Raw genomic sequence first — 25,928 nt, 5'->3', positions numbered from 1 at the left:
TCTCTCACATGGGATTGAGAGAGAGACAGACACAGATTGAAGACGGGAGACAAAGAGAAGGGAAGACAGATAGCAGAAGAGTGGAGGAAGGAAGGAAATGGAAGAGATATTTGTACTCACATCTGACGCAGGACCCTTATCTGCTCCGGGGCAGGAGAAGGTGACGAATTCATGGCAACGTTTGTGCACCACGAAGCAGCATACTGAAAGAAGGAAGGAGAGAGACAGACAGACAGATGAGATAAACGGTGAGAATCATAGCTCATGGCACTGACAGACATTCATCTGCTGTGACAAAGATCCTATTTGATTTCAAGTCATGCCATTTGACCCAACCTAAACCCCCCACACATAAACTGCATCGCAATACAACACTGCATGAGGCCTTACTACAACCGTTTAACAAAAAGTGGTACTTGCACACCATGAGTGCTTGTTTATTGCAGTTATTATTAAATAATGAATGGCTTTTGAATTGATTCCTAATTTGTGAGCGCTCCACAGTTGAAACAAAAGAGATGCGTGTGTGTGTGTGTGTGTTATGGGCATTTAAATACTGCTGCTCTGTGTAGCGCACATGTACTACAGATCACCATATTTTCTATTTTTGTTGCAGCGCACACTGACTGCAGCTATTTTTTTCTGAAATAAAATACATGGCAATTAATTCACACATTAAATTTGCCAACAAAATCATTGTATTAAATTATGTCAATTTTGGAGTTCCCTTCATTCCTTCTCCACAAACTGCAATAATTAACTGGTTATATTAGATGTCAAAATCTTTAAGATGTCAAAAAAGCACACATTTTGATATTTTTTTAAACAACTGCTACAACAAAGATGTATGATCAACAAAAATAGAATTTTTGCTTATTCGACTAGCTTAACCAGCAGTACTGGATGCCAAGCATTTTTTGGGTCATTCATAGCATCAGAAACAAACATTCATAAACATGCACAGCTATGTTGGTCCACCAGTTAGACCAGCACCAAACCAGTAAAAGCCAGCATGATATTCAAGCTGGCTGCATTTCCATTTTTGCTAAATCTAGCTTCCACTCATTGTTTACCATTATTGCAAACTTGTTTATACCATCACTGAATTAAACATTTAAAATAGTTTATACACATTTAATTTTGTTAATCTTTTTTAAAAATCCAATATAATATTTTAATGTATATGTGGCAACAATGTAGTATCACTACTGTGTTGTTTGAATGCTTATCACTGCCTGGTTTCACTGGTGTTGGTTGTGTTTAACTTAATATTAGTAGGCAGTATACGGTACTGTATATTACACTGTAAGCAGCTAGTACACAACAACCTGTGACAGCAGCCAATCCGCCTAAAGGCTATAGGAGGTGAATCTAGTCTACTATGCAAATACTGTGCTGTGCTGGACTATACATAAAATGCCCCTCTGTTCACATCACTAATGCCCCTGGAACCTCTGCAGCGCGACACATCCAGGTCATCGTAGTGGCATCGTTCTTCCTGCTGCAGGTTAACGCTCCTATTCACTGAAGGTCACTATGTGCAGGTTATAGGCATTTTCTCATGGGAAATGACATAAGAAGTCTTTCACGTTCACTGTAATCTCTTTCAGAATCTGCACTTTTAGTCTAGCAGCTCTGGCCAAAACACAACAGCCAAACTTCAGACAAGCTGAACCAGCCACTGTCACCCACACACTCCAAATACTCCAGTGAGAAAGTGAGAGATAAAGAAAAACAGATTTGGAAGAGAACTGAAGCATATGATTCAGTGAAGTTTGCTCTTTTCATCTTTGTGATCCTAAAACAGTTTATTAAAAAATAAAATAAAAATAGGCCAAATACAATCTGAGCTAAACATTCAAACAGCGCCTACTGTAGTTACAACAATGTTACAGTTCTTTTGGGCTCTCACATCTTTTTGGATTGGGAACTAGGCAACAGAACAATCAGTCTCTTGTTTAGCTCGTTCGCAGATCTGTGGAAGGACCAGTTCATTATAAAAACAATAATGTGTTAATACACGATTTTACTGTCCATTAGAAACCCTTTTTTTTGAGTCCAAATTTATTACTGAATAATAAGAGAAAGAAGTCAAAATGTATGAAACAAGAAGAATCACATCTTCTCAGATTGTTTTCTTTTAAGAACAAAAGACAGCACTAAGAAAAGTTAGGTTTTTTTTTTAAAACTGAGAAAAATAAATAAATGTGGTAAATAACAGTGCTTGTACAGAGTATTACCAAATTCTCTCCCAAAATAAAAAAGGGGGTGATCAGTTGGAGGGCAAATTGTTTCAGGGAATTGAAGTTATAAACGGTTGCCATTTATCATAGAACGATCCAGAGAATCACTTCAAAACAGGAGTGCTGAATCCTGTGTATCTGAGCCAAAAGCAGACAAAAACACATGATGGATTTCCATCTCGCCTTTTGGCAAACAACTCCTTTTCTCCCCTCTTTTTAGTGCTCAGAATAAAATTTTGATGTGCAAACTATGATCAGCAATTGAGATCGGTCAACACCACTTACATTTTTACACCCTACAGTGGTGATACATTATACACAAGCTTTATTAAAAAGAACACCCCCCCCAAAATGTGATCAATTACTCTTTTACTTTCTTCCTTGAAACAAAATAGCTTTTCTTGGTCAGTTAAAGCTATGCAATTACAATGAATGAGAACTTTCAAAGCCTAAGTACACACACACTATATTACAAGTTTTCTTCAAAAGCATGATGTCTTCACAAATCACACATTGCTACATCTCAAACACTCAAAGGAAGGATCTTCAGTTCACTTTAGAATATTTAAAAGTGCATTCAGCAGTTTGCTGCTAATTTAAAGTTTTACACATTAGGAAATAAGTAGATGAAGAATCATCTGAATGGTGTAAACTCACATCAGTGCACATAATAGATTTCTATAAAAAGTGTTTTAATTATGTATTGTGCGAGTCACACCACAGTGTTTCACTAAAGAGAATCCTCACGCTCATTGGCTGCTGCTTTTGTAGATACACTCGTAGAGAAGAACAGTGTTGTGTAGTGAAAGAGCAAAAATTAGTCAATGGAATACACTTATTTTCACACTTATTACTGGAGAATCAGACATGAAGGCCTGAATACGAATCCCAAGGTTGCTTTATTTATTTTTTTTTTTATGCGTGAGTAACATTGGTTTTGCTGCATCCCTTTAACCCAAGACACTTTACAAGTGTTTCGAAAGGAAAGAAAAGTTCCCTTGTGCATGGTGACCCAGAACCACAATTTCAGTAATTATGCACAAAAGTATTTACAGGTAATTGTACTCTTACTGTCATTAAAAATAAGAACATGAGTTCTTATACTCATGATTATTGGTGGGTTTGCACTGCAATATAAAAATGCTGCAAATATCACCACATTTTTTAAGAAAAGACAGAAAATTCAGTCGTTTTAGACCTCAAAAAAAGTCCAGCAAAATCCAACTGGGCAGTGCAGCATCTAACATCATTGTGGTATCAGTACATAAAGTACAGCAATGCTAACCCTAGCTAAAACCTACTGAACACACCTTTAATAGGGAATATAGCACACAAGACATGGGCTTTCTGAAACCTTTATGCCACTTTTCTAACTATTTATTATAATTGCAGTATGAAAGAGAGTGGCCAGCACATATGTTTTTTTAAAGACATTATGTTAAAGGGATAGTTCACCCAAAAATGAAAATTCCCATTAATTACTCACCCTCATGTCATTCCAAACCCTTAAGATCTTTGTTCATTTTCAGAACGCAAACTAAAATATTTTTGATGAAATCCGAAAGCTTTCTGACCCTGCATAGACAGGAACACAACTGACACGTTCAAGGCCCAGGATATAGTTAAAATAGTCCATGTGCAACTTTAAAGACTGACACGGAAGAGAAGAAATTGTTGAATAAAGTCGTTATTTTTTGTTTTCTTTGCGCACAAAATAATTATTCCCACAGCTTCATAAAATTATGGTTGAACTACTGAAGTCACATTGAATATTTTAATGATGTCCTTACAACCTTTCTGGGCTTGCAGTCTATGGAGGGTCAGAGAGTTCTCAGATTTCATCAAAAATATCTTAATTTGTGTTCTGAAGATGAACGAAGGTCTTATAGGTTTAGAACAACAATAGGTAAGTAAATAATGACAGAATTTTAATTAGATGTAGATGATGACAGACTTAAAATAGTATCTAGACTGGAAGTTTAAATAAATAAATAAATAACGCTGAAATAAAACTCTTGTATTCTGTAGTTTTGTAAATTTCCACAGCACTGAGCAACAATCCACATGCCACAGTTTGAGATCAACTGTCATTCATACAAATTTTAAAAACATCACGCAAAAAAACAGCAACAGTTCCTAATATTTAAATTTTTATAGAAAGAAATCTCTCATCTATCAAGAGGTATAAGCGTTCAGACACAGGAAGTTCTTCTTCTGCTCTTGGTGACAGGGTAAAGATCAACCCAGAGGTGAAGCGCAGACTGCCATCTCCAAGCGGCTCAGTTAAACAGCCTCTCACAGGGCCTATTGAGTGCACGCTTACATAATGGCCAGCCTGATGGAGAAGGATCAGGCCCAGTGGGAGTTTCCCTGACTCTTTCTCTCTCCAGCACTCTTAAATGGTTAGAACGAGATAAAGGCTCATGTAGCAACCCACATCTCTTCCCAGCGAGACTGATCTGGGCCTTCATAATTAAACAGCCCATTAAATATCCATGCCACACTAGCGGCTCAGCGCCTAGCAAACGCAACCATGGTGCACACCCCGTTAAGACACCAAACTTTGTCCCGGCAGATGCCGCTCAGAGTAGCTCGGAGACAAATTCAATTAGCTCGGAAAAGCACAGGCATTAGTCCTCTCCTGCTAGTCAGTCAGTCACTCACAGACAAACAGCAACGGTGCACACCCACATACTCGCACACTTGCAGCTCAAACGCACACACATACACGAGCACGCCCACACAAACACACATGCACTCAACATCCAAGCATATCTGCCTTCTGGACAACTGCGAACCTTTAAAAAGAGCCTCCAGTTATAGCAAGCCGCGTCTGGCCAGAGAAGCCGCGAAAGAACCTTTCACGATTTTAATTCACGGGCACGAGAGATGTGCGAACGATCCCAGAGATGACTGGGAACGTTCATTTTGATATTGAATTCAGCCCTGCTGTCAGGGAGATGCAGATTAGGAGGAAGGGAGTTTGTGCGCTTGTTTACTAGATATGGAACAGCATGCAAAATATATTCCTCGTGGTGCAACATCATTAAGGCTTCATGAACAGAACAAGGTGTTAGAGCTACTAAATTGAATCGAGCTGAAGGAAAGGAAGGATAAACACTTAAAAACAGCCTGTTTTCCCCCACACAACCCTAAAGGAGGAGAATTAAACAGAGTTCATCTGAGTTGACATGGGAAGCCTTGCTCTGTCGAAACAGCCAATCAGAACACCGAGAATGATTTGTGCACAAAGGAGGAAAAACAGTCCTTACTGTTTGGAGGTTGATGAAAATATGAAACATGTTGGAACGGTTAAATACCTAATGTGACTTTTTATCATAGTCTATTATCTGTATCCTGCTAGTGTGCTCCTAAAAGGATGCAAAACAATACTTATTGTGCATTTCTCAGTGACCTTTTCTCAGTCTGCATTTTTGAGCAGAGCATTCAAAAACATGCCGTGATATCATAAAATGATCACTGTTTTTGATTCACACCATCTCAAGAAAACTGCAAATCTGCAGTCAGAATGGATATTTCCAAATTTGACATTCGCGGACATCCAATCCACAATCCATCTCCATCTGAGGGCTTTTCAAGGCTTTTGAAATCTAATGCTGGTTAAAGGGGCAGTTCACCCCAAAATCACCTTCATCTCATTGCAAACTTGTGTGTTCCACAAAGGAAAATCATACAAGATAACAAAAAATGTTTTGGGTGAAATATCTCTAAGTAACTTATCGCACAATGCATAGTCTAGATAGAAACCTTATTTTGCACAGATTCAATCCACTATCTTCTCCCAAAATAACAGTGAATTTAAGATCAGACCAGTTTAAGGACAGTTTATATATAAATAGATTTTTCATTTTGTTTTATGTTTAGCTGCACATTTTATTTTGTTTATATTTAAAATGAATAAATTTTTTAAAAATGATAAGAAATTATTTTAACTGCATTAACTGCGTCTTCATGAAAGTTCAAATTTAAAACAGTTCATAAAAGTATGACTAAGGAAACTGAAACTTAATTTAAAAAATTTTAAAAAAATAGGAAAAGCTTAGGGCAATAACAAAACATTATTCTGATCCTAATTATGTTAATTTGATTATAACCATGACTAAACAACTGGGTTTAACTGTCTGGAAAATTGATTCCCTTTACTGAGGAGACACTCATAAATTATCAATTTAGGATACATAAGACGTGCTGTGAATTCTAACTCATAATTAAATGTTCACACTGTGCAGGTCACACTCGCAATATGAATTTCTACGCTAAAACATACAAGGAGTCACACAGCGTAACACAACAATGAGCAGGAATATTGACAATAACAGCCTAGCTTAGCTCTTACCACAGATCATTAAACACAGATGGATAACAGCCTGATTCAAACAAGCTTGTCTTTCAATCTAAAGTACAAGTTCTTCCTCATTTTAGTAGTGTGATACAATTGTGAAGTCACTACAATGCCAAGGTTACACTTACTTATTTATCTAGCTAAATGAAGACTTCCACATTGACTTTTTATCAGTGGTAGAGAGAAGCTCCAACCTGAAATTACAACATATTAGACATTTATATGCCATTTGAATAGCAAATTACTACATTCACTTGTTTTCTTTCGGGGTGAAATGCGACCAGGACATGTTCTGGTAAAAAATTAACTGTGTGAACCATTTTTGTAACATTAATAAATATTGACAAACACTGTAACAACTGTATTGCTCATTGTAAGTGACTGTTAGATAATGCATAAACTAATGCTAACAAATGGGACATTATTGTAAAATGTTACATAAACCTATTTTTCCTTTCAAAAATGTACATACACAAAGTTTTTACCAAACTTTCAGATTTCACAAACTTCTGGCAAAGTCAAAAACACACACTGAAAGACACAGAGGACGGATGTTAGCTGTGACATTAACTGGATTAGCTGGGCTGATCCTGCGCTCAGTGCTGATGGGACTGTTAAGAGTGAGGCTTCACTGAGATTAGCACATCTGAACATCACAGCAGCACACACAGACCTGCTGTCTAGCACACAATCAACAACAGATGCATCTTACACTTAAAAAAGATGACATGTTGGCCCTCTAAAAAGAGTCAGTGACAAATTTTTAGACACTTTTTTGTTGTATTTTGCTGGCTTTATTGCTCTGTATTCTATTTGTATTATCTGTATGTAAAATCAGAATTTATAACATGACATTAGTGAATTCTTGATTTCAAGATTTTGTCAGATATTTTCAGAAACCATAATTATTTTTATAACAATAAACGGCAAGTGAGTAATATTACAATTCTCAACTATTTTCTAAATAAATTTAAAAAATAAAACACAAAAAACTAAAATCTGCCATTTTAGATGCAACAAGTGAATTTGATGGTAAAGGTAATGTGTAAAAATTGAGAAATAGCCTAAGCTATTCAAAATGACCAATGACCAATCAGTCAAAATGACCAATTAAAAAAAGTTGACAGATAACCTGTATATTGACTGACCTGGTACTAATATATTGCGCATCCCAATTTAGAAAAAAAAAAAAAATTAAAAAAAGGAAAAAATACAAATGTTTGATTGTGAATATACATTAATGTATAATTAAAAATACATATTTTTGTTAACTGAAAGACAATGTATAGACATTTTTACATAAATATATTGTATATTTTATTGTAATTTAATCAAATCATATAAATAAAAGGAAAATGGATATTGCATTTCTTCCATGTTTTTGAATGTTTACTGTGCTTCTGCAACATGGCATCTCGATGTTTCCATTATTAGTGTCATGAAGCTCTTGAGGGCTCAGGGCTCTAGTACTTGACGCGTGCAGCGGTGCATCTCTGCATATTCACACATCATCCCATCACACCAGCCGAGTGTGATCACACTCGCATGCAAACACATCCTAATGCAACAATCATGACCATCACTGCATTGATTCTTTCCTTTATTCCGTGCAGTTCTAGACTGAAAGAGAAGTCTAGAGTTTGTTTGATATCCCTCCACTCCCATATGGCCTTTATATAATACAGCTGCTGAGAACTCAATCAATGAGGCTTCCACCCACCATACATTAGGCCACTCAATAAAGGAGCAGAACAGTTGGTTTTTTCCCCCCAAAACTATTTCTTTTTCATTCTGCTTCTCTTTCTTTCTCACCCCCTCACTTCAATCTATACGCACAGGCTGGCGCTCCATTTTCCAGCTTTACACTGCCCTGGCAGCGGTGCCCGCATGGCGAATCAGTCGCATGCCAATTAAAACTGGCGTTTGTTCCTATTCTCCCTCTCGCTGTCTTTCTAATCTTTCACATTTCTGAGACATTACAGAGAAAGACGTTTCCACACACACCTCATCCAGTCTTCAGCCAAGGCGGCGCTCCCACCAGCCTCGGCGTTCCCTCTTCCTGAAATCTACATAATGAGAAAGAATGGCTTTCACTGCTAATGACTCTCTGGCAGCTGATGTCTGTCACAGCCTTGGCAGAGCGGTTTAAGCTGGCTGAGAGGGAAGTGGAGCCCAGGGCTTCCTGTTAGAACAGGATATACATGCCAGAGACACTGCAAGCACCTGCGTCTCTCAGCTGAGGAAAACAGGTTTTCATCTGAAGATCTGGGGGTAGAATATCATGGCTGCTCACTCTGGCTCTTGGTTATGTTTTTAAAACAGTTTATTTAAATATACCCCGAGAGGCTATGTTTTTTTTATTATTATACTGTGCACATGGCACAGACAGCTTTCCCTGAAGGGAAGTCAATTATGAGTATAGCTAGCATGAAGGATTGAGACAGGTTGAGAGAGTTTTACCTTCAGTTTTGGTTTGATTCCTCTTTCTTTTCCTTAATCAAATGTGACACTTTCCTACATGAATTCCTCCGGAAGGTCCAGCAAGTATTAAATCACAATAAGGAAGACACATTTTTACTGCATTTTTGAGTGAGCGTAAGAAACGTCTTTAAAAATATATATTTAAAAAAAGAATCATTTGAAACACTTCTTTATGATCCTGAATGAACCGATTCACGAAACAGAAACTGACTTTACAAAGCTGTATCACGACAGTTAAGAACATTCTAGGAAAGTGTTGCCTTGTTTCGCTTGACTGTAGAACTGTGCGTGCAATGCAATGTGTCATAAAACAGTAAAGTAGTATTTTGTCACACTACACCACTACATCTTAGTAGGCAGCTTGTTACTAGAAAACCTACACAGTTTTGAAAACAGCTGAGCTGTCATACTACTGAAAATGTAAATCTAATCTAAATGATACTAAATCAAAAAATTTTAATTCTCTCATCACTTACTCACCTTCATGATTTAAGAAAGATGTAACCTCCTGAGACCCTGCATCCTCATATGAGGACGTTATATTTCAGTGAATTTCTCTGAGACTACACATGCCACAGTTTTAAGTCTGGATGTCCTGTATTCAGGGCTTTTCAGAGATACTAAATAATGGGATGTTTCACTATGACAACTCCCTCTCCTTGGTCTTCAAAAAATGTCTGAAATTAATTTAGTGACACTCTTATGGATATATGATAATATTTTGTAATTATCATTTAAATGACTAATTTTTAAACTGTGTGTCATAAATCAACATCTCTGGAAAATGTTGTGGGGTTTCAAATCAATATATGACTTTCTGTTACGAAACAGGATGTTGATTTCATATATTTCCTCACTTGATGACACCGGGGCTAAAAGCATATTTATTACACATTTTGAGAGACACAACAAATGAATAGGAAATAAATTATATTTCAATATTCCTATGAAATATTAAATTTTATTACGAAAATCTTGTCAATTATTACTCCCATTATTACACTTCTTTTTTCATTACATGTTGCCCCAGAAACACATTAATATGCAAATTAGATTTAGTTTACAGATGCATTGTATATAATGAGAAAATCCGTTTATGGCCATTTTACACACATTTTGCAGAAAGAAAAATGGTATATCAACTCATACTGTTATAGCATAGTTGAGAATTACCTTTATACAAAGTTTGGTAAAAAAAAAAAAAAAAATCCTGAAAACTAAAAATGTATTGGTGATTTAAAACAAACAAAATGTTTTTGCCTATGCATGTTCATTCAGGTCTTTTTATTTAATTTTTTTTTTAAAAATGAGTCCCGATATCCTCTACCAAGGACATGACATAACTTATGAATGAAATATATATATTTTTTCCAATGCTCTAAACAATGTAATGACATGAAAAAGTACTTTTTGTTTGTTTTTCTGGGTTTCAGGAGGTTAATTAAAAAAAATCTCAATGAGCACATATAACGCAAATGAATGGGACCATCAAACTTGATACTTCAAAAAACATGCAAAACAAACACAACATAAGTTAATCTTAGCATTTTAGAAGACATTGATTTATCAAGTGGGGTCACATGGATTACCAATGTGTTTGTTTTGCATGGCTTTTGAAGCATCATCTTTTGGGGTCCATACACTTGTATTTTGTGGATATATGGACAGAGATAGATATATAGCAATACACCCAAAGCCAGTTGAAAATGATACATACATGAGACGATTCAAATCAGTTGAGATGTTAAATGAATCACGATAAAGTTAAGGGTGGGCGTTTATATGAATGTACATCTGAGAGGAGCTGTCTTTAGAAAAGGTTAGATATTTTCTTTTCATCTTATCTCCGTATAATGCATATTAAAGTAATATTTAAATGCTCAGCGCTGATTTGTTTACAGCGGCAACCAAGGAAACGCTGTATCGCTGCTGTTTCATAAGCGCCACCTGCTGTCAGAGAGTGAATCTGCATTCTCATTCAGTCCGTCTGCTGTTTTTTTTTCGTGCAGATATGTTTTATGCAGTATAGTTTCACCAAATTAAATTCAGGCCATTCTGTTTTTGCTTCAAATTTCAAAATTATACAATCTAATTTAGATTAAAAACTGCTCATCCTGCATGTATGAAGCATCTTTGTTTAGATTGTGATTAAAATGCAGGATTGCCTCTAATTTTAAATGGGAAAAAAATTTGTTTATATGAAGTTTAGTTTAGTTTTGTTATTTGACATATTTCAGTTTCAAATAAATGTGCAACAATTTGTCTGAGAAATAAAAGGACACATTTTTTAATTTTTAAAAAAAAAAACAATTTAAGAAAATCATATTGTGTAATCAGTATCATGAATCAAATCGCACCTTGAGTTGAGTGCATCCCTAGACACAGATTATTTGTTCTAAAAATCTATGTTAGTGTTCCTCTGATAAAAAGATAAGCAGTGCTAATTTTATTTACAGTTGATACTCCCTAACGCTGATTGTATTACACCAACCAATTTAATCCAGACCTTTATCAAATTTACTGGGTCTTGATTTGAATAACAGAGTAATTTGTGTTTTGAAAGTTAACTGAGGTTAACTTTCATCCCTTCAGCAATGTGTGTGATCTCACACTGAATGAGACCCTCACAGAGGAGAAGAAACCTTTCATCGGACCTTCCATCCAATAAAATGTGCAATTCTCACTCAAGCTCAGGAACATTACAAAGTCAAATAATAGAACAACAACGACAGAGAGAGAGCGAAGAAGAAGGGGAGTGCGAGCGCTGGTAGACAAGCAGTGAACGCTCGCTTTTTTTCAACAGGAGATACGAGTGATTGTTCACAAAGAAAAAAGATATTTGATTTTCACCTTTTCTGCCTGTGGTAATGGGAGTTATGCAAGTGAGTAGGGCCAGCCTACGCTCTAAATAAAAATACCACGGCCCGCTGAGCGCTACGCTGAGCTACCTTACAGAGATGCAGGGATGAGGTCAGTGAGTCAGCCGTCAATCCACAGCTGTCCTCAACTTCTCCTCTCTCACTACACACACACACACACATACCGGCCTCCTCCTCCTCTGTGCTGCGGACTGCAGCTAAACACACCTCGAGTACTGTAAACATGGTGTAGTTCACTAGCACTCTGCCCTGCACTGGATGATGCCGTTTACAAACGTGATAGATGAATCTGAATGATATATGAGGTTGATAGAATCTGCAAGTTTAATGTATGAAATGTGCTTTACTGTACAAGTAAAACTAAGCTAAAGCAAAAACTAAGAGTAAGCTAAACTGCTTGGGTGTTTATATTACACAAAAATGAATTACCCTTGCTGAAAAGTGTAGCATATGTTGTGTTTTGGATACTAGACCCGGACATGGGATACTGGTGTTGGTGTTCTTAACTAATTTCACCAGCAACACTTCACCGTATCAAACATGCTCATGCTAAACAAGAAGCAAATCATCAAAGACCAGCATAAACCAACTCAAACCAACATAAAAAGCAAGGATCGGACAGTAAATTTATCCTGTTCTGAGCTGGTGTTTTTAGCAGGGATGTCTCAAAACCTTGTAAGCAACCTAAAAAACACTGCTGGGCATCATAGGAGAGTTTGATTGATTCAGTAACCAGTGTATGCAACTAAATATTTTTCAATCACTGCTTACAGATTTACAAGGCCTTGCTGCAACTTTAAAGGCAGCATGAATTCTAAATGCATGTTATTGGTCTTATTGCAAACAATTTCTCCCTGCATGCATTTAATTACTTTTTATTTTACCTCGTAATTCTTAATCAAATTGTCAACTCAAACTTCTGGTGAAATGACAGACATGCAGAACTTCTCCACCCATGTAGTCCACTTAAATCAACTGCAAGCTCAACGGTGACAAACACTGGTCCACAGTGCAAAATTACACTTACATGAAACACATACTCGACCAACAGACGGTGACAAAAAGTAACACAAAAATATGGGTAACAGGTAAAATAAGCATTTCAACGAGTCATGGACAATTTCTATCTCTTCAATACTGTGGCGTAAAACATTTTTTTCACTGGAGTCACAGGGTTGAGTTCTGAGGGAGTGTGTGTGTGCGTGTGTTTGCCCCATGACAGGCCCGTGTGTCTACTCTACCCATCCCATCTTTTTGAAGAAGCCTCTCCACTGACTGCTTGTGAATCTGCTGAAGAGTCTCTCCACGCAGCTCACCGCCCCCTCTGGACCATGACCCCCCGGTACACCTGTCCCCCACACAACCCTTCCCCCCGCCACCCACGCAAACACACACACACACACAAGACACACGGATGGATGATAATGCAGAAGTGCAAAAGAATGACTATAATACAAAAGTAAAAAGAGGATATGGCTTATAAAAGAAGAAAGAAAGACAGCAACGTTAAAAAGGGGCATCACAAATTGAACAACAAATAAAAAATATTCTAACCTACACTCCGCATTTACATGAGATACAATTGTGCACTACAAAAAAGAATTACATGGATGAAAGAATACATGAAAGGGTGAGACAAGTTAATAAAAGTACATTTGTTTCAACCTTTAGTCAACAACAAGTCACTATTGATATATTCTACCAAATGCATATTCATAATTGAAAAGATCATTTCCATGTATGAATTTAGCGGATGCTTTTATCCAAAGTAGCTAACAAAAAAAGTAATTATAAAATGCTCTAAAAGCAGCTATTTGAAGATGCCTGTTCAAAAGGGTTTTACCAAATTGACTGAAAAATAAAATAAAATGAAATAAAATAAAATACTCCACCCAATTAATCCAAAATAAGATAATAGTCATTATAAGATATAAAATGAAAATACTTTGTAATATGGATACTGTAACCATTTAGCACAATGGAATAAATCAAAGTATCATGCATGCTATTACCATTACCCTTTGATAAAAATAATTTGACCAATAAAGCAAGGGAGAATAAAACAAATGAAAGAGGTGAGGAATGATTAAGAAGGAGACCATGGATGTAATCTCCATGGAATCTAATCACACATGCAGTGTAACCTCCAAACAACCCACAGATCATGGCTCCAATGACATCAGTATGACCCAGCAGCATTCGGCTACAGCGACAACAGCTGCTTTCAGTACAGCGTGTGCGCTCAATCTACAGTCAGCGACGACAGAGGCATAAACAAATCACACTTCATGACTAGAGTGACTAATTACTGATTTATATTAAAAGCGATGGGTCATTTGTGTAGATTCCAGTTAAAGCAGAGCAGTGATTTCACATGCAACTGATCCAGGATCAGAGGTCAGCAGTCAGCGACGGGCACAGAGATCTGTGATCTGATTTATCTATAAATTCACTGTACACGTGCTAAAAGCCCTCTTCAGACAATACTAGTTTTCCCTGAGGTTAGTTAAATTTGTGTTTGACAGACATTGTTCCTGTCTGAATTGACCATGACTGTATTTTTAACACACACGTGCACACACACAGCACACGCATTATATCTAAAATAAATAGTGTACAGTAGTATCTATACTCTATATTTTCCAATAAATCTCCAATATTGGCAGATAGCAATATATTCACAAATGTCTGCAGATAACTGATGAGATATTTGATGCATCCCAAGATTTGGACATTTTTTGGCAAATTCCTGAATAAAACAACAGTTGGTGGTTCAAGTACAGCTGGCACCCCATCTTACAGGAAAAAGAAAATGAAATCAAATTAAAATCAAATCACTGACTGCTCACATCAGCCACTACAGTATCTTTACTATTGCATTTCATCCCTAAAATAAGTGTAGTCTACATAATTAAAACCTTCAATTAAAAGAATATTCCTGACTTAATATTACTATAACAACTGATCGTGTCATCCATCCATCTATATAGCACGGTCACACTTTATTTTAAGGTCCAATTCTCACTATTAACAAACCATTAGCTATGACTTTTGCCTCAAAAAAACTCCTAATTTGCTGCTTATCAATAGTTAGTAATGCAGTTGTTAAGTTTAGGTACTGGGTAGGATTAGGGATGTAGAATATGGTCTTGCAGAATATGTGCTTTATAAGCACAAATAAACAGTTAATATGTGAATAATAGGCAAGCAACTAGTTAATAGTCAGAGTTGGTCCCTATACTAACATGTTACCATATACAGACCCCAAACTTTTGACTTGCATCACATCATGGGAAATATGAGTTTGGTAACAGTTTTATTTCAGATTATCTGCCTCAAACACTTCCTTTTTTATCAAATTGATCCTGTGATGAAAATAAATCACAAGTGGAAGTTAAAACTGACACTACAACAATTTGAAACCACCAATAGGAAATTAAGATTACTTTGGCACGCGCTCTGACCCAAAAACAATTCTATTTAGCTGAATATAATCTCAAGAAGCAGTGATATTTGGGACAGTGCATCCGCAAGAGTGACAGAGAGAAATAGCGAGAAAGAGAGAGTGCTTCAAAAGTAGTCATGTACTGTGAGGCTACCCATCTCCTGTTGCCTAGCAACTGCAGCAAGCAGTTAAATGGTCCTATGGGTTAAATGGGTTTGAGGAGCACTGTAGCACTATTACTGAAGCCTTCTTACAGGTCTTTACTTCACCAATCATCATCAACACCATCTACACACCCTATTTACTTTCATTCAAGCCAGATCATGCAGAATGTAATGTATAATTATGCATAAACAGAGTACGACATGAATCAGTGCGACACTATGAATCAAAAGTGAGGCATTTCTTGTTCTAACCGCATTTAGTAGAAGTATAAACAGTTCAATGTGGATTAACAGAAACCTAAAAGCATATAAAAATTCTTTCCTCGGGTCTCTAAGGCAATTTGGGCATTTTGGTATCAGCTGAAATGAACAAGAGCATTCAGGTCAGATGTAGAGATTGAATTTATTTATTTAGTAATCATTTATTTATTCCCAGAGTTTGGTATTTTGGAGCTTAAGAAAAAGCAAGATCTAAAAAAAGCAAAGAAAACGTAGATCTCATCAGTGTTAACGCTTGTGAAAGCATTCAATTTAATTCTCATTTGACTTCAATCATAATTTTCTCCTTTCAATCCAAAACCTGGATGAGTCAGTGGAAAGCTTGCATATGCATATTCCCCTGTGTTCTACAGCAGAAAGCCCCATTCAATTGCTGGCCAGAGGGAATTCACTGCATTAACATCGATCAGGCTCATACAATAGCATCAATACCCAGTAGGGTCAATACTAAAAAACTCCAACCATGGTTCAACCGGGCTGTCTAAAAAAGGGGTCTGACCCTCATGCCTTTCTGTGCACTTTCAGAAAACAGAACCTGTTGAACGACTCAAGTGGTTGGTAAAACATCTTAGGCTATATTACGAATGAAGTCATTCAGACAAAGTTTCCAGTAGTGACTGTTCATTCTTTATCAACTCTGTTTACATTGTGACTAAATTACAGAGTGGGTAAAGTTTCAAAAGTTTGGAGGCGCTTTTAATGTTTTTGGAATAAGCCTCTTACATTCATCAAGGCTGCCATTACTCAGTCTTCAGTGTCACATGATGCTCAAGAAACATTTATCATCATTATCAATATTGATAATTAAACTTTAAGCTTAATATTTTTTCAGGATTCTTTGATGAATAGAAGTTCAAAAGAACATGACAGACATGCTGTTTCTGTCAGGTAAAGTAGGCTAATTGTATACCTCGCTGCTTTTTGATATATTTTTAAACATTCAACCAAAGCCTCCCATCTTTGTCAACTCAGGTAAGGCCAGAAGCTGTGCTTAAAAAGAGCCCCTGTGTCCTAACATACTTGCATTTCAATTATAAGTGTGACTGATAGCCTGGGGAAGCTTTTAACCTAGCTGGCCCACTCTGAGATTGCCCATTTTTAATATGCGACTGACAGTGATCCCAGCGGTGAACCTGACTTCACTTTAATACATAAACACCTGCACCTCAAACTGCCTCTCAGTTCAGCTCACCAGCACCGATTCGGCCTCCACTCACAGCTGTACCATCTGTGAACATTTCAGTCTGAATTTCAAAATGATCTTAACCCAAAAACAAAATTCTGTCAGAGCCCTAGCTCTCAAATCTCATTCATATTTTTGAATGTTTCTTCTTTTCTACTTGTAAATGGTGTTGAGTGTGCTGCATTTCTGACTGTCTACTTCTCATATCTATGATCATTCGCTCTAGAGATGCACAATAAATCTATGCATTATCGGTGATGGTACAGATGGTATGAGGCTGTAAGGGATAAACTACAGTCTTAACAATGGTACATACCGTATAAAGGTACTATATTGAAGAGTTTATTTGTTTTTGTTTTTTTGTCAGCTGAACAATTGGTATGCTGTTAAAGTACAGTACAGTCCATTACACACACTGTGCTTCTCATTTTCATTCTTGTCAAACATTAAATTTAAAGTCTATTGGCTAATATTAGTATTTTTTAATTAATCAGTATTGGTCCATATTGGATATTTAATTGCTTATGCTTATTTCCTCTAATTTCACATTTAAACATGACTCATCATCTAATGGTCACTTTAAATTTAAATCTTTAAAAACCCTGAGAATTTAAATGACTAGATTACTAGTAAATGTAATCTTTTGCAACTCTCAAAAATAATATCCATTTTTCATAATTAACAACATTATAATGCTATGTAGACTCACTTGTAGCTAAAGGATTGAGTTACTTTTTTAGTGATTTTTTTATTTTTTTATTTAGACAAAATAGTAGACTATTATTATCAGCAATTTATTGACGTGTGTGTGTGTGTGTGTATAAGCTATAGGTATTTTTTATAGTTATATAGCAGTATAGATATAGATATATTGGCCAGATAATTTTAGATTAGCAGCATCACGCTGTAATCAGGAAGAACTGACAGACTGTTAATGAACAACACACATTTTCTATTTTCAATAGTCTTGTCTTGTCAATTTCTTTTAAGTTCAGCAATACTGAGCAAATAATCTAGGCTGTATATAGACCAAGACAGTTCACTTATTTTAATATGAATGGGAGAAACTGCAATGCACAATATGGTGGAAGTCCCACCTTCTAAATAACAATCTGGAATTGCATTACTGCAGAGGCTGTTAGAAGCTCGGATTCCAACAAAAACGGACTGCATATGCAGCTTGGCAGGGGCAACCTGAAATACATGCTCTTTAATGCTATGTGAGCATGAGAAACAACATTTATGACATGGTTCATGCAAGATTTTATTGATGATTTGAAATGTGTTATTCAACTGTGAGTTCGGAAAACACTTTCAGCATTTCCCCATTCAAGTAACAGAAGTTCGTCTTTCATGCCTGCATTAGCTGCCCAGAGGCATTGCAAATATGGTCACCAAGTGAAATGACTTCCTTTGAAAAGGACTTTGGTAACTCTGCTTTTTAAATAATGTCACGAGGTATTAAAAAACATGTCAGGGAACAGAATTATTGTTTTAGGGTCAACTATGCAGATTACTGGAAAGAAGAAATGCCCAGTCCTTGCTAAAAGCATGGCAGAATTACTTAGCATGTGGAAGTTGTCAGCGAGGTTGATATCTGGACAGCGCAGCTCGGAGTGCTTTCTCTGGAGAAAGGGCTGCACTCGTGTTCTCTGTTCTGACAGCACTCTCAGACTGCGTTCTTAGAATCATTGTCAGTCATTGTGATAACACTGAGACTCAAACACAGAGATACAAGAAGGAATTAGACATGTTGATAGATTTGTGACAGGATCCCACACTCAAAGCACTAGCACAGTTAAGTGGAGGCCTGGGTGGGTGACATACAGCTAAGATGGCAGGTAAATGTTGACATCTCAGATTTACAGATCCCCTTTGAATCTCTCTTCAGTTCTCACAGATGTGGGCGACCACGCTGGAAAAAGCAGAGACTGTTTACATAAAAACAGATGATGAACCAAAGTAGTCCTACCACTGCTCCTACTATAAAGCAGGCACATCTATATCAAGCACAGTGAGTTTTTCCTGCCCATTTAATCATAAAAATCGACATTTAAAACTGGGATAAAAACAATTCTTACTATAGATTCTCTTATTCTGTAGTTAGTTGAATTGACAACAAGATGCATGTTCAAACTTTAAAACTCACTGCCACACTGTAAAGGCCATTCACATTAGGAAAGTTAAGTATAACAATAATTATACTGGCATCCACAACCAATGCAAAACTTTGTACCAATGCATAACTTTCTTTTAATTATGAGTGCATAATCCAGGTATGTCTGCTGCATTAAATGCATGCCATGAGCTCTTTAAAATCAGCTGGAAAAAAATCTGTCACAGTCATCAAATAAGAGGCTAGACACTGCTAAAATTAGACCAAGAACAATGCACAAGCAATATGTAAATAAAAAAGAAACGTAAGACAAAATTTTTTATTTAAAATTCACTAGCAGTACACCAGGATTTCTGGTCCAAGTCAAAATAGTCCCTATGAAATCCTCAGCTATGCCACAGGCCCCTACTTAATGCAATTCTATGGGATACTTCTAGTCTTTTATAGTCCACCAGGCACAAATTATAAGTTGAATTGCTTAGAAAAGTTATAGCACACCTCTCCTCAACAAGACACATGGTTTAATGCATCATTTAGGTGCCTTAGCAAGCACCATTAAACAGTGTAAGTCCTCAAAGTGTCTATCTAGCTGTAGCTCAAACCTGGACTGCCTCACTGATGGAGTGAGATCTCTCATATGGCCCATTTAAAAGTAAGGCCAACTAAAACAAGACGGTCCCCACAGGACCTCCAGCCAGCCAGTTTCAGACACTCAGCTTGTAGCTGCCTCTCCTGTCCTCCTAACCCTCTTTCCAACTTTCAACGGACTCGCCGGCTGGCACACACATCAAATGCAGCGCTGCTACCATCAAACAAAGAGCAGCTGAACAGCCGGCTCGTGAGGTGAAGGTCAAAACTCTTCCAAAAGCTCTCTCATTTAGCCCGAGTACTTTCAGGCCATCAAAACTGAAAACTGACAATGACATAAATATTAAAAGGACTGAAGTTGGTTTCATTTAGGAGAGAAAGCGAATAAGGTCCGGCAGAAGGGAATATCAAGCCTCATGCGTCTTGTCCTCTGGGACACTGGAGCCACAAAGGTCAGACATGTTTGTTCTAAACAAAAGGATCCTGTTCTGCAGTAAACAACCTTGCAGTGTCAATAGAGCAGGAACCCTCCCTTGGGTGGCATGGAAAACACCGCCATGATCTGATCTGGTTGAAAGCACCGGGAGAGGCTAACAGCATTCAGGACTAAATTGAGTTTCAACTGTACTTGCTTAACATGGAGGCACTTTTACAGACAGTTGAATGTCCTTATTGCATTATTACGCGCTTTCTCTTCCTGCAATGTGGCTCTCAGCAGACCTTTTTATTAGGTCCTGAAAGCTGAGCACATGGCCCTTGTTGGGCTCTTCTATCCATGTGTAATTGGCTCTCAACATTCATTAGCTGGTTGAAACATCAGCAATCAGCCGTTGACTATTCAGATTTAACTTCTAACGCAAATGGATTCCAATCGAAATTGGATCATAGCTACAATGGGACTTTTGGGGAATAATTTTTATTTCTATTTGAGTTGAGATGATAAAAGAACACGTGAGATTGGCAGAAGTTAGAAAAACTGGAAATACAGCTGGGCTACATTCACACAGTCAGTGCTGACTTGTATCTACTAACAGATGTGAATCTCAAATTGTCTTGTATATTATTAGCTTCCAACTGTGGATCCAACCACCTCAAGTTGATTCTCAAAATGCAGGTGTGTGATATAAAAATTGAAGGGGGTTAGTTAGGTTATTGAATGCGGTTGTCAGTCTAGTTTATAACCAAAATGTGTGTGACCAGAAGCGTATTTTGCATTCTACATCAGGACTGAAGTAGTGAAACTCAAAAGCTCAAAACAATGTAAAAAATAATACATTTTAAAAATAGCTGGCAGTTATTAAGCCTCTCATTTAAAAAACACAGCTAGATCCTAGTGAACTGGCAACTTATAGACCAGTTTTAAATCTTCTGATGTCTACAATTTTATAAAAGTTGCTGTGCTCCTTCCTGCAAAAAATGATATCTATGAAGCATTTCAGTCGGGTTTCAGGCCCCATCATAGTACAGAAACTAGACTTGTTAAATTTACAAATGATATGCTTCTTGCATCAGAACAAGGCTGCATCTCATTAATAGGTTTACTTGTACTTTATCTTGGTGCTGCATTCGACACTATAGATCATGACATACTCAGATCAATTACAAAACTATATGGGTATTCAAGAACAGGCTTTAAGATGGTTTAGATCCTACCTGTCCGCCCGCTACCATTTTGTTTATTTAAATGGAGAATCATCTCAATTAACACCAGTAAAGTATGGAGTACCACAAGGATCTACCTTAAGCTGTCTGCTATTTTCAATATACACATTGCTCCTTGGTAATATTATTAGAAAAAAATGGGGTTAGTTTCCATTATTATGCTGATGATACTCAACTGTATACTATACATATTTCTATATATTATTTGATCAGTTATATCTGATCAAATGCACATTATCTTTCCTTGCTTGGATTGAACAGGAGCTATGCTAACTTTTCTCTGCTTGCTTTTCTGTTTCTGCAACGGGATGGGAATCCCGAAGTAACTAGGAATAACCTGGCACCATTTTAGAGAGTATCACGATGCATGTACATGCTCTCTTCTGAATGTAAACAAGGCGCAGTGCATGCGTGTTCCGCATCAGCAGCATCACACGCATGTGTTATTTATGTGCAGATCAAAGCATGTGCATGCGTCATGATACTCTACAAAATGGCACCAGGGTGACATGGAGGAGAAGAACTGTTGAATAAAGTCGTTATTTTTGTTTTCTTTGCACACAAAATGTATTCTCGTAGCTTCATAAAATTACAGTTGAACCACTGATGTCACATGGACCATTTTAACTATGTCTTTACTACATTTCTGTGCCTTGATCGTGGTAGTACCCTTGCTGTCTATTGAGTGTTCTCAGATTTCATCAAAAATATCTTAATTTGTGTTCTGAAGATGAATGAAGGTCTTACGGGTTTGGAACATGAGGGTGAGGAATTAATGATATAGTTTTCATTTTTGGGTGAACTATCCCTTTGACTACTAGGAGTCATGAGGCCTTTGAATACTGTTAAGAATATATAATATTTAAATGATAAAATTCACAAATACTGCCTGAATATTCAAAAACTGCTTTAATATTTAAAGGATTAAATAGGTCACACATCATCTCTGTATTTCAGTACAACACTGAGGTAAATTATACTGGTTTCTAGACTAGCGATTTCAGTGAGACTAAAGCATTTACGTTACACTGATGAATTAATGTTAATATGAAATCTATTCTGACTGAAATCAAACTTTTAAAGTGCATGTAATGTACCTAATGAGATCACACAGAGGGCAAATTGAAACTTCTGCCACAGATTTTTCTCCTGAAGGAAAACAGTAATCTCTAATGTGCCGCCTCTAGTGTTTCAGAAAATATATCAATGTCTCAAATTATTGCACAGTGTTGCTACGATATCAAAATCTGCAATCAAACATGAAACATTTCAATAAGAAATCAAACATAGTTTATCAAATTCTTCCAAAACCAAAACTATGCTTTCTATGTTGCTTTTATAGCTCTATACTCTTACTGAGAGTCAACAATTGCCTTATTTGTCCCTGAAACATTTAAGTTGATATTTCAATTGTAAATGACTATCTCTCTTGAGAAAACTCACAGCAAAAAAAAAAAAAAAAGAACTTCCTTGTTAGATACACTGATACACACAGCTTCACTCCTCTCTACAGTAGAATGCAGCAGTGCCTTATGTCGCTATTGATCATTTATATTTTTCCCCTCAAAATGAGGCTACTGTCTGGAACATGCCATTCCAAAGCTGCTAAAATGGAGCAAACACATGAATTATTCTTGCGAGAACAGGGTGATGACGTATATGAATTGATGCCATGTTCTCAGATGATCGAGGTTCTTCTATGTGTTTCATATATTACTGATCTCCCCGAACGCCCACACATACACCCCCCCCCCCCCCCCACCTTATTTAAGCACTGCTTCATGGAACACTTATGCTATTTATAGAGGCTTTAAATGGCCCACACCTTCATATGTGGTTATGTTCTGCCTTTGCAAAGAACAGAGCGAGGTGTAAGACACCCCCCGCATCGCAAATATATAAATGCAATTACAGTCTGCTTCAATTTCCAAGGGCATTTAGGCAGAAGGTGAGTGGTTGGATATATACAAGTGAAATCATCAGGGTGGTTTTGAAAGTTGTTAGGTGTACAAATAATGATAATTGCCGTTAAAGAGACTTTCTGTAAGTCTGAGTGATTCTGATTGGTCAATATCCAACAATATCTTCTCATATCACTACAGTCTCTTTTTCTTACATAATTTAAAATCAAAAATTAATATTTCAAATCAGTTTACTTTTTGTTATAATAATAAATATAATAAGGAGGTAAAATGAACTAATAACAGGTGGTTATCACAAAAATATATATATTTGTGTGTGTGTGTGTGTGTGTGTATACACACACTGAACAAAATTATTCCACAGGCCAACAACTTGATCAACTCTATGGGAAAAAGATGTGTTGCACTGCGTGAGGCAAATGGTGGTCACACCAGATACTGACTGGTTTTCGGACTCCCCCGGACCCTCCCAATACAGTAAAACTGCACATTTTAGAGTGTCCTTTTATTGTGGCCAGCCTAAGGCACACCTGTGCAATAATCATGCTGTCTAATCAGCATCTTGATTTGCCACATCTGTGAGGTGGATTGATTATCTCGGCAAAGGAGAAGTGCTCACTAACACAGATTTAGACAGATTTGTGAACAATATTTGAGAGAAATAGGCCTTTTGTGTACATAGAAAAAGTCTTAGATCTTTGAGTTCAGCTCATGAAAAATGGGGGCAAAAACAAAAGTGTTGCGTTTATAATTTTGTTCAGTGTATATATATATATATATATATATATATATATATATATGTGTGTGTGTGTGAAATATTGTGTATTTCAATTGAAAATTCAAACACTTTTTGGATCTCATTTCTTCTTCTGACCATCTCGCTATCCCATCTCATCTTTCATCCTTTTTCCTCGGTCTCTGTTTCTCTTCCTCAATTCTATCCAGATGTAGCACTTCCTGTCAGCTCTTCTTCAAACTCGTAATTTTGCAATTAAGACTGAGGAGGCAAAAAAGGCTCTCCTAAGCAGCTGGCTCACCATCAAGCTGACAGCAAGAGGAAATCCTCTTTTATTATTTACTCTCTGTTTTCCACACACTGATGATTAAGGAAGAGCCAGATAACAGCTGTGCTGGTATTCCATAAGGAACATGTACACCTTCCTTAGATAGTGTCTTTCACTTTTTCTTCTGGGAACGCACACAAAAATTGCCAGTGAGTGGCCAGCTTGTCTCTTCAGTCTCTTTGCTGCTTAACAGCTGATGGATTCACTTTTACATTAAAAGGTCTTGAAAGCAAAATAATTTCCTGTGTTTTCTAGACACTACAATTCTAAGTTCATCAGTTAGTAATGAAAATAATTGTGAATAGGCTATAATATTGTTTCCTTTGAAGTACTCAATGACCTTTTTCATGGGCAAAATCCAAACAATTGAAAAAAGAAATCCAGGCAATTCGGTGAAAATTTCCCCATGCAGATTTTGCAGTTTTCCCACATTCAATGTCCACACCTTAAATTTAAAGTCAGGGTGACCCAGTAGATTCAGTGTTATGGGTAGCGCATTACAGATAACGTGAGTTATGTAATCAGATTACTTCTTTCAAGTAACAAATAAAGTAACACATTACAGTTACAAAATATTGCAAGTAACTCAAGTTCCTTTGTTTTCCCATTTATTCACTGACATCTCTCCTGTCCCCATGTTGAGAGAAAGGAGTGACGTGCAGAGGCACGTCCTTCAGTCTGAGGCTTAATAATTTCACTTTTCTTGTTAAAGGGCCATTACATTTGCCAAAAATATCATGTTATTAAAAAAACAAATAAGCAAGCCCAAATAAGCAAAAATTAACATAATGCCTTACTTTGTATAAAGAGTAACTAAGTAATGAAACTTATACAAGCTGATCTGTTATTACTCATGCATAATACTACATGGACATGCAAATTACTGAGCTAAAAACAGTTCAGCATAAATACTTAGCAAAAGTGAGTCCTCCAAAACTTCAGAAGTGTATGTTGGATGATTTTTGTATTTTATGATTACTCCCACAATGTTCTGGAATGTTCCAGAAAACACAAGATTTTCCCACTAGAATATTTACAAAAGCAAAATACCTTTAAAACATTGTACAAAGTGTACTACACCAATGATTCATAATTAATAATAAAAGTTCTAAAATGTATTATTGCACCCAAGTAGTACAATAATAATTAGCACCACAGAATTACAGAAGAACCATAAAAAATTAAAATGTAAGATTTCATTGGACAAAAGGCCTTTGATGTCTACAATAAATAATTAAATAAAAACCTCTCTTTTATAAATTAATATAACTTTTCTACCATAACTTTACACAATTGGGGTAGTTGCATTTCATTCATTGAATTTAGAGCCACTGCTGTATAGGCTCATTCTGTACCATGAGCAAAAGTCTATTATTAGTGTTATTTAGGGCATTTTCAGATATGTAGAAAGCGTGCTTTGTCCAAAACAAGAATTTAAAGTTACAATGTTGCATTTTCTTCTTGGTTCGGTTCTTTTTCACAAAAGAACATTTCAAAGTGTACCAAATATGTGTCTATGCAGGCAAAGTGTATATAACG

General features: G+C 36.6%; 1 protein-coding gene across 2 annotated transcripts in view; it reads right to left on the bottom strand.

The window, feature by feature from the left end:
- prkcbb (protein kinase C, beta b) overlaps window positions 1-25,928 on the bottom strand; it is a 134,436-nt gene that overhangs the window by 105,657 nt on the left and 2,851 nt on the right. For both annotated transcript variants that reach the window (XM_079394292.1, XM_079394291.1), the window contains exon 3: window positions 121-203. In XM_079394292.1, the coding sequence (XP_079250418.1) occupies window positions 121-203 (83 nt within the window). The remainder of the gene's footprint in view (window positions 1-120; window positions 204-25,928) is intronic.

The sequence above is a fragment of the Barbus barbus genome (genome assembly GCF_936440315.1).
Source record: "Barbus barbus genome assembly, chromosome: 3".
In the NCBI taxonomy this organism is placed as follows: domain Eukaryota; kingdom Metazoa; phylum Chordata; class Actinopteri; order Cypriniformes; family Cyprinidae; genus Barbus; species Barbus barbus.
The sequence above is the reverse complement of the archived record's forward strand: the minus strand, read 5'-3'. Positions and strand labels throughout refer to the sequence as shown.